Source organism: Dermacentor silvarum, chromosome 11 (genome assembly GCF_013339745.2).
Source record: "Dermacentor silvarum isolate Dsil-2018 chromosome 11, BIME_Dsil_1.4, whole genome shotgun sequence".
Lineage (NCBI taxonomy): Eukaryota > Metazoa > Arthropoda > Arachnida > Ixodida > Ixodidae > Dermacentor > Dermacentor silvarum.
In genome coordinates, this window is record NC_051164.1 from 9,494,638 (window position 1) to 9,511,354 (window position 16,717).

General features: G+C 48.1%; 1 protein-coding gene across 1 annotated transcript in view; it reads right to left on the reverse strand.

Annotated features, from left to right (window-relative positions):
* Positions 1–810: 810 nt before the first annotated feature.
* The window catches only part of LOC119433631 (uncharacterized), an 18,035-nt gene continuing 2,128 nt past the window's right edge, over positions 811–16,717 (reverse strand). Inside the window, exon 5 of the mRNA XM_037700888.2 lies at positions 811–845. Coding sequence (XP_037556816.1) covers positions 811–845 — 35 coding nt within the window. The remainder of the gene's footprint in view (positions 846–16,717) is intronic.

The following is a 16,717-nucleotide window of genomic DNA, read 5'->3' on the forward strand; positions in this document are numbered from 1 at the left end:
TTCCAGTTCTCATGAAGACGTCAAAGTAGACCTCTTGGCGAAGATAGCATCGAAGTAAAAAAACGATGCAGGGTACTTTTCTGCACAAACAAGATGGCGGCTGGGCAGGACGCTTTGAAAGCCGACAGAAAAGTCGTCTGCGCATAAAAAAAACAAAAAACGTTGACACGCTTTCCTCAACCCTTAATGTACGTAAGTCACATCGTGTTTTTCCTAGGTTCGCAGGCGCGCTGATTTAATATACAAAAATAATGTATGCTTTTTTCAACTTTTTCTTGTCCCCGCGAGGTGGCAACGCGTCGCAGAAGGGAAAATCTGTACGGTAACACAAAGGGCAGTGCCTTGCTATTTGAGACTCGAGCCGGTTGCCTAAGGACGAAAACATATCGGAACAAATATTCGGAACTAGATGAGACATGTGTATGCTGCAGTAAAGATCCAGAAACCACTCAGCACATCCTGATGGAATGCAACGGGATCCACCCAGCGAGAACCGTAGGCAACGTGCAACTCCCAGAAGCGCTTGGGTTTAAATTGGAAGGAAACATAAACAGATCAGCCGTAGAGATGAGCAAGAGACGATTAGAGTACTGGTGGAAAAAAAGCAGGGAAAAGATGGATACGACCTGATCTCCAAAAATCATAGACAGCGGTACAAGGTAAATTTTTGAGAAAGAAAAATAATAATGAGAGGTATACAAAAACGCTAGATAAAGAACATGTATAGTATACCTGATTAAATCAAGCAGGCTAGGTGACTATTTGTCGCCGCCCCGTTTCAAAGGGGATGCCAATAAATCATCATCATCATCATCTGGCGAGTATTGGGTAAGAGTCATAGGAAGCTGCACAAAGTAGAATTTGAAGGGAGAAAAAAGAGATTAAGGAGATATGTGTAAAAAAATGCTAGACAAAAACATGTATAGCATACCTGATTAAATCAAGCAGGCTAGACGACTATTTGTCACCACCCCATTTCAAACGGAATGCCATTAAAGTATCATCATCATCGTCTTCCAGATGGTTCGAAACACGTTCTATGACATGACCTGGAAGCTGTTTCGGCTGGCTCCTTAGCTGTCTGCGTAGACTGTTTCCGAGCTGCCCAGAAAACAGATTATGTTTGCAAGGTCGAGCCCATTTTGTTGTTGCAAGTTCTTCAAGAGCGAAATTACCCGGTATCGAATGATTTATTTTGCACAGTTTGTACGACAGCGTGTTACATGCCATAGTTCCTGGTTGCGACTGTCATATGCCGCTGTGTTTAAGATTGGCAAGACTTTGCAATGTAGTGTCTTTCTTCTTTGTACATAACTAATAGTAGCGGGAAAGCCTAAATTCAAAACGTGAAGGAAGATTAAATATGCGTAATTTTGCAAATGATTAGGCTGTATATGACAAATAAGGCAATTTGCAAACTAATGTAATACATCACTTTCGTAATAATAATTGCTGAGTAATATTAGCATTTATAGTTGTGCCCCAAACAATAGCGGCATAATCAAGAATAGAAGATAATAATAAATTATATAGTAGCAGATTAACACATACCGGGAACGCTGCACAATTCTGCTGCAAGAAACCAATAATGCGTCAACGCTTGCCAATCAAGGAGTTAACATGTGCATCCCATGACACAGTTGCAGAAATATATATGCCGAGAGCTTTACCGACATTTAGTTTGAGGTGGTTTTGTGCAGACCATAGCTGAATTGAATACAGAGTAATGATGGCATGATTTACTAAATCAGCAGTGGAGCGAGCAGAAAATAAGAGGCTCGTATCGTCAGCGTAAATGACGTAGTTCACTGTCTCATAAAGGATACGGCTGTATATAAACGAAACAAAAACGGGTCTAAAATACTTCCCTGAGGCACTCCTAGATTAACTTTTACAGCGAAGCTGTTAAGGGCTCACTCTTGGATGGTCGCGTCCGGCAATAGAAAAAAAAAGAAAACTCTCATTGGCGTTATGCTGTAGACTAGTCTAGGAGGTGTTGAGCGAACGCACGGCGGAAAGCAAACGCGACTTATGCACGAGTGAAAGCGCGCGAGGGTGAGGGACGCGCGCTTTTGCGTTGTGACACAAATGAGTGTTTATTAAGGTCTCGAAATCAAGCTTAATGGAATTACCAACACATAGAATAATCTTCAAATCGCTTCCTATGATCACTGTATACTTATGGCCATCAACAAATTGCAAAAGTGCATCTATAAAAGAAAATGAATTGGAAAAGTTGCCTCCAGATGGGCGGTAACAAACACAATATACAAACGAATGATATTTTACGGTAATCACTTCGTAGCCTGGCGTGACATGCGTAAACATTGAAAGGCCTTAACAATGAAATTCCTTAAGCGTTAAAATACAGACACCAGCTCTTCGCTTACCATCGCGATTCAGGCAGCGCCAATTGTAAGCTGACAAACATAAGGTATCGTCTTCGCTTCGAAACCAAGTATCCGTAAACATGATAAGGCGAAAAGCGAGACGTACATCCCTAAAGCAACATTCAGGTTGTTCTTATTTGTTCCTGCCTGATCGCAGGTTTTAATAAAAGCAGTTTACACTCTTGTTGGCGTCGCTATAACCGTGGTCCTTAGGCTCATTCACACCGATAAGGTGGGGCAATAGAGAATCCATTGCAAGCAAAAGCTTGCAATGGATTCTTTGCAATGATTGCAATGGTTTTTTTGCAATGATTTTTTGCAATTTGCAATGATTCTTTGAAATGAATGCGACCATGACCTACACAGCAACTATGCTCCATCTCACAAGCAATTGGCAGAACTGTGGAAGGTACGAAGCGTACACAGGCAATGTCCTTGCGCAGCGGTATATAGTTCTGGACGTAACTGGATGATTATTGGCTACACTAGCGAGTTTAATTTTTGCTCACTACACGATACGGTACAGAGATACGGGACATGTTATGGCCTTTGCGCATGCACGTCCACGTCGTGTACCGAGAATTACTAGACAGTTTTAGTTTAGCATTTTCAGCCAAACGTAAACGCATTGCGTACGTAAAGAAATAGCGTTGTCATCACTGCGCATGCTTTGACCGTTGTTGGGTTTCTGTGGTTTACGTGCACTATGATACCATACGTTATTTGGCGAGTTTAACGCTCGTAATGTTTAGGGACGATAAAAAATAGCTTTGTCGAACATTGCGGACCCATGGCACCCGCTTCAGCGCGAATCCTCGTGATGGCTACACTCTCACTCACGTTGATCGCCAGCAACCATTGAAATGAGCTTTCACTTTCTCTAAACGCACCTGAAACGTTAGTTATAAGTGCATAGCGCGTCCAATTTCTGAGATCGTTCGCCTATGCCAGCGGCCGTAGGCCTAGCGAGACGCGTTCGCATAGCAACAACAGGATGGTTGTTAACGGATAGTCTTGGCTTGGATACGTTTGGCACGAGGCACCAGACGGCGCTCTGTTTTATAACGTCTCCCTTACGTTTGCGTTCTCGTACGGTAAACTAAAAGTTTTGAAAGGACGCGCACCATAACGTCCCGCAAAGGTGCTTACGTTTAACGTACGTAAGGTGACAAACGCTATTCTAAAACTGTCTACTATGACTGTTACCACCGGTAACCGTAATAGCCACAGTAACCGTGATCACCTATCAACATGGCAGCATACATCAGCGCTGACCACCCGCTTCAATCCGAATTCGCGCTTATTTCTGGCGCTCCGCCTTGTCAGCAAAAAACAAGTGGCAAAATCTGTCGTCGCTGAGTCTTCTGTCAAGCTGAGGTCAAAGCATTAGGTCTGTTTTGTCGTAATTATTGAGATCGGCTGTTCGTTTTCACGCTGCTAGGACTATAGACACGGCGCTCACCCTTAAAACTGGTTTGATTTCTAGTTAGCAGATGGCGCCACACCATAAGCACTGGTGATGTATTGACGGCGCGGAAAACTGTCTACTATGACAGTTACCGCCGGTGACCGTAATAGCCACCGTAACCGTGATCACCTATAGCAACAAGGCAGCACACATACAGCGCTGACCACCCGCTTCAATCCGAATTCACGCTTATTTCTGGCGCTCGATTGCCTTGTCAGCAAAAAACAAGTGGCAAAATCTGTCACCGCTGAGTCTTCTCTCAAGCTGTTGTCAAAGCATTAGGTATGTTTTGTCGTAATTATTGAGATCGGCTGTTCGTTTTCACGCTGCTAGGACTATAAACACGGCGCTCACCCTTAAAACTGGTTTGATTTCTAGTTAGCAGATGGCGCCACACCATAAGCACTGGTGATGTATTGACGACGCGGAAAACTGTCTACTATGACAGTTACCGCCGGTGACCGTAATAGCCACCGTAACCGTGATCACCTATAGCAACATGGCAGCACACATACAGCGCTGACCACCCGCTTCAATCCGAATTCACGCTTATTTCTGGCGCTCGACTGCCTTGTCAGCAAAAAACAAGTGGCAAAATCTGTCATCGCTGAGTCTTCTCTCAAGCTGTTGTCAAAGCATTAGGTATATTTTGTCGTAATTATTGAGATCGGCTGTTCGTTTTCACGCTGCTAGGACTATAAACACGGCGCCGACCCTTAAAACTGCTTTGATTTCTAGTTAGCAGATGACGCCACAGCACTAGCACTGGTGATGTATTGATGATGCGGAACGCTATAAAGACCTAATTGTTCACTGCATAATTAATTTACTTCCCCGCTCTAGGATGGTATTGGATGACGGTAGCGATCAAACGCCAAGTAGAGACGCCGAGCAGAAGCTGTGCCGTAGGTGAACATTTATGAGGACGTTCGTCCTTATTACTTGCTAAGGAGGCTGCAAGGTAACTGCAGGAAAAGCGTACAGGTAAAACGAAGCTCTGCTGTTGCATGCATGTAAACGCAGCTTGTAGTTACAGCGTCAAAACATTTTTTGCATCAAACCACCAACCATGGAGCATATAACAGGATGGCAAAGCAGACGCTGAGCAGACGACGCGGCGCGGATGAACATATCTCTAGGGGCATTCGGCCTTCCTATTGGCTAAGAAGTTTGTGTAGCTTTCGCAGTGCTGAAAACAGCTTGTGAGATGGAGTATATACACCGTTCCAAACACAGCAGTCAACGCCGTGGAAGCTAGGGAGGCATCTTGCAGTGGCTCAATTCGCACTCGGATATAGTTCGATGTTTTATTGCGATAGCAATTATATGGACACTTCAACCGGATTTCTGCCGTCGCCGTCGCCGTCGTCGTCGCCGTGAGGTTCCGGGGTCGTCGCCGTGAGGTTCCGTATAGATAAAATCTTCGCCGCGCGCCGTATGCCCGAGCGGAAGCGAGCGGGACGCACGCTGTCACGGAGAGCGAACGCACTCAATCTTCCACGCGCAAGCAAGGAAGCGGGAAGCGAGAGCCGGAGGAAGCGGGGGTGGGGGGGGGGGGGGGGGGGGCGCATTTCTACTCTGCCAACAACCGCGCTCGTCGCTCGCTCGCACCATCTCTAATCTCCACACGGTTCTGACCTTTATGCGCTGTGCATTCGCCGCTCAGTTTCCGTTGAAGCGATAGACCGCACGTGCCTTCGCCCACTGCGGCGTATATGCGCTTGCTGCCAGCGTTTTCTGCATTTTCTGCATCGTTGTCTGCAGTCATTCAGTGTGATCTATTCATGTTTGTTTGTGCGCGCTCACACCACAGTTAGTAATAGTCGGGAAGGAGAGGATGCGCGTGGCGCGCGCTGTGCTCGGGAGAGAGAATGAGAAAATGAGAGCGAGAGAGAGAGAAAAATTGTAGCAGCACCAACGAGGCAACGCGCTGAGTTGCTGCCCACGGCGTCCGCGTTTCCCCGCGTTCGCGCCGACCGCGCGCGGTGTTCGTGACTGCAGCCGGCGCGTGATTGCAGCCGGCGCGTGACTGCAGCCGGAAAGAAGAGGCTGTGGACATCACAGATTTACAAAGTGCTTGGAAACGGTCTCTCATCAGATTGTCACAGGATTTTCTCAGTGCACTCAAAAAGCAATCTTGCGCGATGCCCCTTTTGCGAGCTGAGCCGACATATAGGACATCCTTTTTTTTTGTTATTTTGTTTAATCCTCCAACTTCAAGAAAACATGTCATAAAGATTTCTTAAACTTAAATAGTCGATCTGGCATCTCATTTGTAATAATGAGTGGATCAAAGAACTAATTCACTTCGCATAAAGGAAGTAGTGATGAAAAGGATGCAGAGGCTCCTTATATAGCTAGCGATAAAGTTACAAGGGCCGGCGAAAAGCGGCAGGAAAAGATGGAATAACAGTCGATGTAGTCAAAGATGGGGGAGATATTATGCTTGAAAAGTTTTCCGCCTTCTGTACGCAAGGCTCCGCAGTACGCTGTATACTTGTGCCAGAAAGCTGGAAGAATGCCAACATTATACTAATTCATAAAAAAGGAAGAGGTTAAGGAATTGAATTATAGGCCTTTAGCGTGCTTTCAGTATGGTATAAAATATTCCCAAAAATAATTTCCGTTTAGAATCAGGGCAACACTTGACATCAACCAATCAAGAGAACAGGCTGGCTTCAGGAAGGGATAATCTACAATGGATCACATCCATGTCATAAATCAGGTAATTGACAAATCTGCGGAGTGCAATCAACCTCTCTATATGGTTTTCATATATTATGAAAAGGCATTTGATTATGTAGAGCAATCAGCAGCCATGGAAGCATTACATAGTCAAGAATGACAGTTGGCGTACGTGAATATTTTGGGAAATATCTACAAATATTCCACAGCTACCTTGATTGGCCACAAAAAAAGCAAATTACCTATCAAAAAGCGGTCAGGCAAGGAGAGACAATCTCTCCAGTGCTATCGACTGCATGCTTAGAGGACTTATTCAAGCGAGTGAATCGAGTTTATTTCAATTTTATATGGGGAAAAGTCCGAACTAAAAGTGAAAATTAATTCACTTGACAGAGGTTCGGACTCCCTTTACAATGGATACAGTAGGAGAAACCAGTGACATAGGTACCTTGTAACATTTTAAACATTATGTGAGCACAAGTGTAGTAAGAAAGTAGTATTCGAACTTGGAAGAAGCCAACGGAAGCCACGACGACGAAGTGAATGCGCGAGCTCGTGACGAACGTGCATGGGAGCTCGGGCCCTTCGGAACGAAAACGGCTGAGCTAGCGCTGCTAGGCTAGCCAGGGCGTGTACGGGTTCGACCTGAGGCACAACACGGACCGAGCCGGTGCCACCAGACCAGCCGGGACGAGACTGGCGTGTCCCACGGTGAACTTGTGTTCCGGCCATAGCTGAGATGCAGACCAGGCTGAACGGGTCGGTACTGTTCCTGCGGTGAACGAGCGTTCGAGCCAAGCGGTACCAGATGGTCTTGGTCGAGAGTGCGAAGTTCGGGCGAGCCACGTGAGAGGGTCCGGCACAACCGCCTGCTGGGGTCGTGGCCACGGTGCCGCGTTGCTGGCCGCGTGGGCCTGCCGTGCAGTCGCGCGAGCAGTTCATCTTCTCGTGCGCTGGCCGCCTGTACGAGTTCTCCGTACAAACAACGCTGCGTCTGCAAGTGCCGACGCCCCCGCCATCGTCACCAGTATTGTGAGTGACCATCTTACGAAATGGCCGAAGGACACGCACTGTGATAGTTCGCGTGAGTCGTGGACTGCGTGGACCGTTATGCAAATAGCCACAATGTCTTGTTAACTCATCGTAAATGTAATTGTCGCCATCTGTCTTTGATAAATGTTTGTCCTGTCTATGACTTTGCTCCCTGTATCTGAGTCCCTGGGCCCACGAACCACCACAACAAGAAATGTTAAAAACAATACAGCATACATTTCACTATAAAAAATTTCAGGCACGAACTTTGTTTCACACATTCTCGGTTGGAAAAAAATACAGAAAATACCAAGAATTGCAGGGATACATACATAAAATGCATATAATGAAATGCATATGAGTTCTCAGACAAGCACACCCACACAGAACACATGGTATCATGAGTACGTCACAAAGGTTGAGCGCAGTGTGTTTTTGCTGACAGTTGTCATATCGATCGCTCTTTCATGGGAAAAAAAAAACACCACCCAAGCACTTCGTACAGATGGTTAACCAGCGAAGCTGAAACGTGTGGCCCCGGTTTTTAGCAGTGGGTTATTCCCGACGCTGTATTGAAGCGTTTCTCAATTATTGGTTACATGTTTGTGTTTCTAGTGGAACGCAAGCGCCAATGGCGGGCCGATACGACGCCAAGCTAACTTGAGATATCGAATGCATGCGACAACAGTGAGCCGAGGAGACGGCGTTGCTGGCAGAGCAGCGTCAACGTGGCAATGGCGGGAACGCGTTCGCTAACGACGTCACTAACGACGTCACTAACGACGCTGCCAATGGTGCGCGCGCTTGGGTGCGACGTAGAGAACGACTTAACTGACGGCGCAGCAAATGGAGACGTTGATCGAAACATGGGACGTTTCGCCTAGCCATATACAGCTTTCGCTGTAAAAATTTAGAAGTACAGGTATGCTGTACTGAAGCATTTATTCGCCATATTTCGTTCGACAAAACGGGACTTTCCAATACTCTTTGATGCGTGTGTTCTATATCGGTGTCCGAATCTTCAAATGCGATAACGAAGTTATGATGTATTTCCAAGTATTCATGCTATGTTTACATCGTATGGCCATATTATATGAATAAAGATTTTGAACAGGTATTACATTAAACCACCTGAAAAGTTGCTCTTTACGTACATTTAAGGGATTTTTTTCTGAAATATGCACACAATTAGTGTAAATTGGATGACGTATTTTTGCCCCGTACAAGACAGCAGTAGTTAGTTGGGCAAAAATAGCGCGTTTATAGTGGGTGGTAGAAAAAATGTCGCAGTTTCGACCGAAAGGCGAAGCATCTATTGCGATAGCAAATTACTAGATAGCTATTCGGAGTAGGGATAGTAGTTTTATCGGCTGTATAAACTTATACACGTTGGCTTACTAACTGAATTAACAATCGTGGTGTCAGCGCGCACAAGCAAACATGAATAGATCACACTGAATGACCGCAGCCAACGACTGTCAAAACGCTGGCAGCAAGCGCTGGTTCGCGCGGTCTATCGCTTCAACGGAAACTGAGCGGCTAATGCATAGCGCATACTAAGGTCAGAGCCGTGTGGAGATAAGAGACGGTGCGGGCGACCGGCACCGCCAGGCAAAGAAGTTGTTGGCAAAGGAGAAGCTGCCCCCCCCCCTCCCCCCTTCTTCCCGTTTCTTACTTTCGCGTGGGAGATTGAGTGGCAAGATACGCCTTTGGTGCCGGAGCACAGCGCCGCCCCGCCCCGCCTCCCTCCCTCCCATACCCCGACAGCCTTTCGGGCGACGGTCGCGTTTGCTTTCCACCGTGCGTTCGCTCTCCGTGATAGCGCGCGGGGGAGTTCGCCCTCCGTGATAGTGCGCCTCCCCCGCGCTCTTTCGCTCGCGCATACGGCGCGCGGCGACGCTTTTATCGCTCTTGGAATCTATACGGAACCTCACGGCGACGGCGACGCCGACGGCAGAAATCCGGTTGAAGTGTCCATATAATTGCTATCACAATAAAAAACGTAATCTAGCCAAAATGCCGACAGTCCTCGAAAGTTTGGTAATAATGTGTTCAATATGCGTGTCCCAGGACGAATGCTTGTGGAAGTATACGCGTAGTTTTTTGAAGGAGTCAAGAACCTCTAAAGGCGTTTGGTCAAGCATAAGATTTTCTTTGAGAACTACCGGCGACTGTTTAGGAGTAAGAAGGATTGCTTTAGTTTTGCTTGTATTGATTGTAATGAACTTATATTACTCCAATTTAGCAGGTCTCGGAGGAAATCATTGATGTTTTACTGAAGTGTCTTAATGTTGGACCCGCTAAATAGAAGCGTTATGTCATTCGCGTAGACTATATGAGTTGGTGTTTTGCTAACGTTAGTGACATCAATAACATATAAATTAAACAAGAGCAGTCCAAGAATGCTGCCTTTAGGAACATCAGCATTTATCAATTTCAGAGGGGATAGTTTGTCGTTGATAGAAACGCAGTGCTTCAGGTATTTAAAATATGATCTTAAACGTTTTAAGGGTACTCCCCTCATCCCGCAAAGTTCAAGCTTTAGTAATAGCGTGTCATGGTTGAAACTGTCGAATGCTTTTGAAAGATCTACACATATTCCAACAACAAACTGTTTTTCCTCAAATGCTTCTAGAATAATTTCTTTTTGTGTTAACAGAGAATGTCCCGTCGATCAACCTTTGCGAAAACCAAGATTGATTTCCGTGCTCACGCTGGTTTCGACGGGAATTCAGGGCGCAGGCTCCTTTCCCAAGCGTATCACCCCTGAAGGAAGCCGAACGCCAGGCCGGGGTACGCTTGTACCCTTTTCGTAGATAAATTCATCAAAGTGAATTTATCTACGAAAGAAGAAATCCTAAAATGTGACAGTCTCTCCAGACCTTTAGAGAACACCGGTAGAAGAGAAATTGGTCGGTAATTGGCCAGGTTATTTTATCTCCGTTTTATTGCGATAGCAATTATGTACACTTCAACCGGATTTCTGCCGTCGGCGTCGCCATCGCCGAGAGGTTCCGTATAAAGTCCAAGGGCGATAATATCATCGCCGTGCGCCGTATGCGCGAGCGAAAGTGCGCGGGAGACGCGCGCTATCACGGAGAGCGAACGCACGGCGGAAAGCAAACGCGACCATCGCGCGAAAGGCCGTGGGGTTATGGGAGGGAGGGAAGCGGGGTGACGCTGTGCTTCGGCACCAAAGGCGTATCTTGCAACTGGGCGTAAGGGGAACTTGCCACTCAATCTCCCACGCGAAAGCAAGAAAGCGGGAAGGCAGCGCGGGAGGGAGGGGGCGGGCGGCTTCTACTCTGCCAACAACTGCGCTCGTACTTTGCCAGCACCGTCTGTTATCTCCACACAGCTCTGACCTTTGTATGCGCTGTGCATTCACCAGCTCAGTTTCCGTTGAAGCGAATAGACCGCATGAACCTTCGCAGCCCGCTGCGGCGGCTGCGCTTGCTGCCAGCGTTTTGACAGTCGTTGTCTGCTGTCATTCAGTGTGATCTATTCATGTTTGCTTGTGCGCGCTGACACCACGCTTGTTCATTCAGTTAGTAAGCGAATGTGTCCAAGTTTATGCAGCCGATAAACTACTATCCCTACTCCGAATAGCTCTCTACTAATTTGCTATCGCAATTGATGCTTCGCCTTTCGGGCGAAACTGCGACATTAAAAAAAATAAGGAATAACTTTTGAAATTTGCATTTTTTGTGGAAAAGTTCTGGTTGAGAGGGCTAGATTGTAGATATGAGTGAGAACTGGTGAAATTAAATCGGCTACCTATTTTACAGGTTTTATTTGTGAATTATCTATGTCCAGAGGTGCGCTGTTTCTAAGTGGACAAAGTGTGGCGAAAGTTTCAGATTCGCTCGTCGGGTTTAGAAAAAGGCGATTAAGATTTTTTTTCAAGCATATTGTTTGCATCAAAATGATGTGAGATTTTCCCTAGATTCCAGGAAAAAGTCATTAAAAGTTTGTGCCAGTTTGGTACCATGCACTGATTTATCAATTCGTAATGAAGAAGAGTAGCTTGCGCCTCAGCGGCATCGCCACCGGCATGAGCTCGTGGTTGCTGTCCTTGGCCGAACGCTTGTGACTGCTCCTCGTTCGCCTGCGTTCATTGCTCATAAACATCTCAGCAAGTGGTGGAGGTTGCTGGGTTTCGATCACCCTGGAACTTCGGAGTCGCACTCTACCCCCATCATGCGCGACGACGCAAGCGGCACTCCTCAAACTACTCCACCGGCTCCGCCCACCCTGGTTTGTGCCGGTGCCTTGCGTCAGCGAGATCCCCCTATCTTCTCCGGCACAGATGAAAAAGACGTTGAAGATTGGATCTCCTCATACGAGCGAGTGAGTGCTCATAACCATTGGGACGATGCTACCAAGTTTAGAACCGTAGCATTCGATCTGTCGGACGTTGCGAAACTATGGTTTCTAAACCATGAAGGCGATCTCACTACGTGGTTCGTTTTCAAGACCATGTTTACACAAGTTTTCGGTCGGCCAGAAGTAAGAAAGCTCCGTGCAGAACACCGTTTGCGTACACGATCCCAAGAGATCGGAGAGAATTTCACGAGCTACAGTGAGGACATTGTTGACCTTTGCAAACGGGTGAACGCGTCGATGTCAGAGGAGGAGAAGATCAAACATATCATGAAGGGTATTGAGGACGACGCGTTCCAAATGTTATTATCGAAGAGCCCTCGCACTGTCATCGAAGTGATAGAATTGTGCCAGAGTTACGACGAGTTGCGCCGGCAACGGCTTCACACCCGACGTCCCCCTGTGCCTGCAGACGCTCTGTCCATCCTTGGAGTTGGCGACGACCATGCTCCTCTGTTACTCAAGATTCAGCAATTTGTTCGCGCAGAGGTCGCTCGCCAGCTATCATTGATGCCTTGCGTCCCGGAACCACCACCCGCTTTGGCGCCTACGATCCGCGATTACATCCAGGAGCAAGTTTCCCAAGCAATTCCTCCAGCCCATGATCGGACGCCAGTTACTGCACCTCTCACGTACGCAGAAGCAGTAGCCCGGCCTCGTCCACAAACGCTCTCGCCGCCCCCTATGCATCGACCACCGACCTTTTCGCCGCCACCTATGCCGCTACCAGACCGACGGCATTTTCCGACTTCTCAGCCACGAGTCAGAGCTTACCCGCAACAATGGCGCACCTTCGATGACCGTCCAATATGTTTTGCTTGTGGTGCTGCTGGTCATTGGCGCGCCATTGCCGTCGTCGTATGCTTCCTTTTCCGAACATCTGGCGAGCGCCACCTTTCTCCGCTCAGTTTTCCTCTTCGCCTTCCAGCCTTCCTACCTACTGCAGACAGCATCGCCGGTTCGGCTGCGGCACGGGGCAATTTCCAGGTCCATTCTTCTTTCACAGGCCTCAATTAAATCTAGGATGCGTGCATCCCCCTACGCCCAGTGGCATGTTGCCTGGTCGCGCGACAGCGCGGACACGGCGCTTTACCACTGGGTTCCTAATGTGTTACAGATACCTGCCTTCTTCCCGCCCCGCTAACCTCTTGCTCAACTTCTCACCTGTCATGCCCGATTACCTTTTTACTTTTTCCGGTTTCATCTCTCCCATCATAGTAACTGTGCCTGCGGTGATTCCTGTATCGACCTACTTCATTACTTTAACCATTGCCCATTAACTTCAGAGGTTGCTACATTACTTAAGGACCGCAATGACTTTCTTCTCAGTCCCACACACTACCCTTCACTTCTCCTTCACCCGCGGAAGAGAGCACTCTTAATTCGCCTTTATCGCCTAATTTCTTCTTTCACATTCCCATCTTCTTCTTGACTCTTTTCTCTTTCTACTACTTGCATCTTTTCTCGCCTTCACATTTCCCTCTCATATCTTTCTCCTGCTTTCGTTGTTTGGTGCCCTCGGTTACGCTAACTAAGGTGGGGCGTTGCTCCGGGGGTACCATTCGCGGAATGACTGGACTCCATCCTCATACCTGTCATCATCACCATCGTTCTTCTTCGCGCTCCCCTGCACACACCTTTTCGTTTGTTTTCTGTACCACATCACATTGGTGTTTTCTTTTCGCTTACCTTCCGCCTACTCTTTAAATATTTCCCAGCTGCAAGCCTTTTCGGCACTTCATTGACCTCCTATTCCTGGATTTTGGGCCACCCGCATACTACCACCTGCCTGCACCTGCCTGGCCTTTGCTTTCGATGGCCTGCCTTGCCGCCTTGGACACCTTTCCTATTTATCCTACAGCCCTTCCTTTTTTTCCTCTCTGTATCAAGTGCTTCTGTGAGCTTTGTTTTAATAAATGCAGTCGAGATGCATCCCACCATGCCGATGCTGACCTTTGGGATTATCGAGTTTTTCGTTGCCAACGCTCTCATCTTGGCATTTCGTTCGGCTCTTCTCGCAGTTGGTTTTTTTTTCTCACCATTGGCTTTTTTTCAAAACTGTTTTGGGTTCATACCCCTTTTCATTTATGTTTCATTGGTTCAAACCTGCGATACCTGTGGTGGTGCGGGTTTCCCTCATTTTTATTTAGGTTGTTTTTATGGAACGAGGGGCACAAAAAATAGCCTTCCTACCTCTTCCTTTTGTCCCGATTGCCCATCCGCGTCTACCCGCCGCTCACCGTCTCCACGTCGTCGCTCGCTTTCTCCGATGCGTCGCCGTACCGGACCCGTCGAGCAGCAAAACTGATGGCCGCAGTTCCCGAGGCACGAACTGCGTCCTCGTCGCAATGCACAAGTCCTCGTACCTCTCCAGCTAACATAATTGAAGTGTGTGTCGAAGGGATCTCCGTACTGGCGCTTGTCGATACAGGAGCCGCCGTATCCGTAATTCCCGCCCAACTCTGTCGCGTACTAAGAAAAGTTTTGACGCGTTTATCCGACCTCTCCCTTCGAACCGCGAACGCTCAAAACATTACGCCTCTCGCTGCCTGTACTGCTCGAGTCTTCATTCAAGGACTTCTGTATACCGTCAAATTCATCGTGCTGCCCTCGTGTTCCCATGACATTATATTAGGCTGCGACTTCCTTGCAAATATTAACGCCATTATTGACTGTTGTCACGCCGAACTCGAACTTTCTGCACTTCACGATTTCGAGACAATCGACAACCGCCCTTCTAGTGCTAAACTGTTGGTGTCCGAAGACAATTGCCGTTACTCCGTGCTCTTCCCTGCTTGTGCCTGTGTCCTGAGCCGCTATTTCTGATGGCGATGTCCTCTTTACGCCCTCTGAAGTGTTAATTCACCGCAAACGTTCTCCGCTGCCCTTTGCTCTCCTTACTCTTCACAGTGGCGTCACGAAGATGCTCGTCGACAATCCCACGGCGTGCCCTTTACCTTTATTTCATGCGAATGCCTAGGCCTCGTTCAGCCAGTCGACACCTTTTGCATCTTTGACGCTCCTGCCGCTTCTACTTCTACGGACCTTAGCGCACTTACTTGTGACCCTGCGGTTGATCAGTCCCTCCTCGACGCTTGCCACCGCTCTATTGACGATGAAACGCCCTCTTCTGAACGAAGCCAGCTGCTCACTCTCCTGCAGAAGTTCCGCGCTTCTTTTGACAGCCCTGCCTCCGGTTTAGGTCGCACGTCGAACGTTTTTCACGAGATCGATACAGGCAGTCATGCACCTCTACTGCAACGCCCTTATCGGGTATCCGCCTCGGAGCGCCGTGTAATTGACGACCAGGTTGCTGATATGCTGAAGCGCGGTGTTGTGCAGCCTTCCAACACTCCCTGGGCGTCACCTGTCGTTCTTGTTAAGAAAAAAGTTGTCGCAGTTTCACCTGAAAGGTGAAGCATCAATTGCGATAGCAAATTTGTAGAGAGATATACGGAGTAATGATATTAGCTTTATCAGCTGTATAAACTTGGACATGCAGCAGCACCGGCAACGCGCCGAACTGTTGTCGACGCCGTCGGCATTTTGCCCGCGTTCGCTCAAAATGCGTGCGGCGTTGGTGACTGTTGCCGGAGCCTCTGATATAAATAGGCACTTGGTGCCGCAGCTAAACGTCGCCTCCCTTCCCTCCCCCTTCCCCCCCTCCCCCACGGCCTCTCGCGCATCGGAAGAAGGCGCGTTTGCTCTACATATATGGTGATTGTAAAGGAGGAAAGAGACGCCTACTTCTGCAGCCCTTAAGGAAGCACGGCGCAGAACGCGCGTTTGTTCTCCGCCGTGCGTTCACTCCCCGTGAAAGAGCGCGTCCCTCGCGCCCTTTCACTCGCACATACAGCGTTCGGCGGCGCGCGGCCACGATTTCATCTCCATTGACGTCATACGGAACCTCACGGCGACGGCGACGGCGACGCCGACGGCGACGGCGACGCCGACGGCAGAAATCTGCTTTTGAGTGTCCATATAATTGCTATCGCAATAAAAGGATGGCTCTATTCGGTTCTGCGTCGACTACCGACGTCTGAACAAGATAACACGCGAGGACGTTTACCCGTTACCGCGCATCGACGACGCCCTCGACTGTTCGCAGGGAGCGGAGTTCTTTTCTTCACTGGATTTAAGTTCCGGATACTGGCAAGTCCCCATGGCACCATCTGATCGACATAAAACAGCATTTGTGACCCCTGACGGAATATACAAATTTACCGTGATGCCTTTCGGCCTGTGTAACGCTCCAGCCACTTTTGAGAGGATGATGGATATTTTACGCGGCCTCAAATGGAACATATGTCTGTGCTACCTGGATGACGTAGTTGTCTTTTCCTCTGATTTCCGCACACATCTCAGCCGTCTCGAGCACGTTCTGAAATGCCTGACTGATGCGGGACTTCAACTCAACTTAAAAAAATGTCGTTTTGGTGCCCGACAGCTCACCATTCTTGGCCATGTTGTCTCGCGAGACGGCATTCTGCCGGATCCAGCCAAGCTCCGCGCAGTCGCCGACTTTCCCAAACCAACGGCGTTAAAGGAGCTTCAAAGTTTCGTTGGTTTATGCTCATATTTCTGACGTTTTATTCGAAATTTCGCCTCCATAAGTGCACCCCTGACAGACCTTCCACGCGGCGACAAAGTACTTTCAGCTTGGTCGCCCGCCTGCGATGACGCCTTCACGAAATTACGCCGTCTGCTAACCTCGCTACCTATCCTCCGTCACTTCGACCCTGCAGCCCCCCCCCCCCCA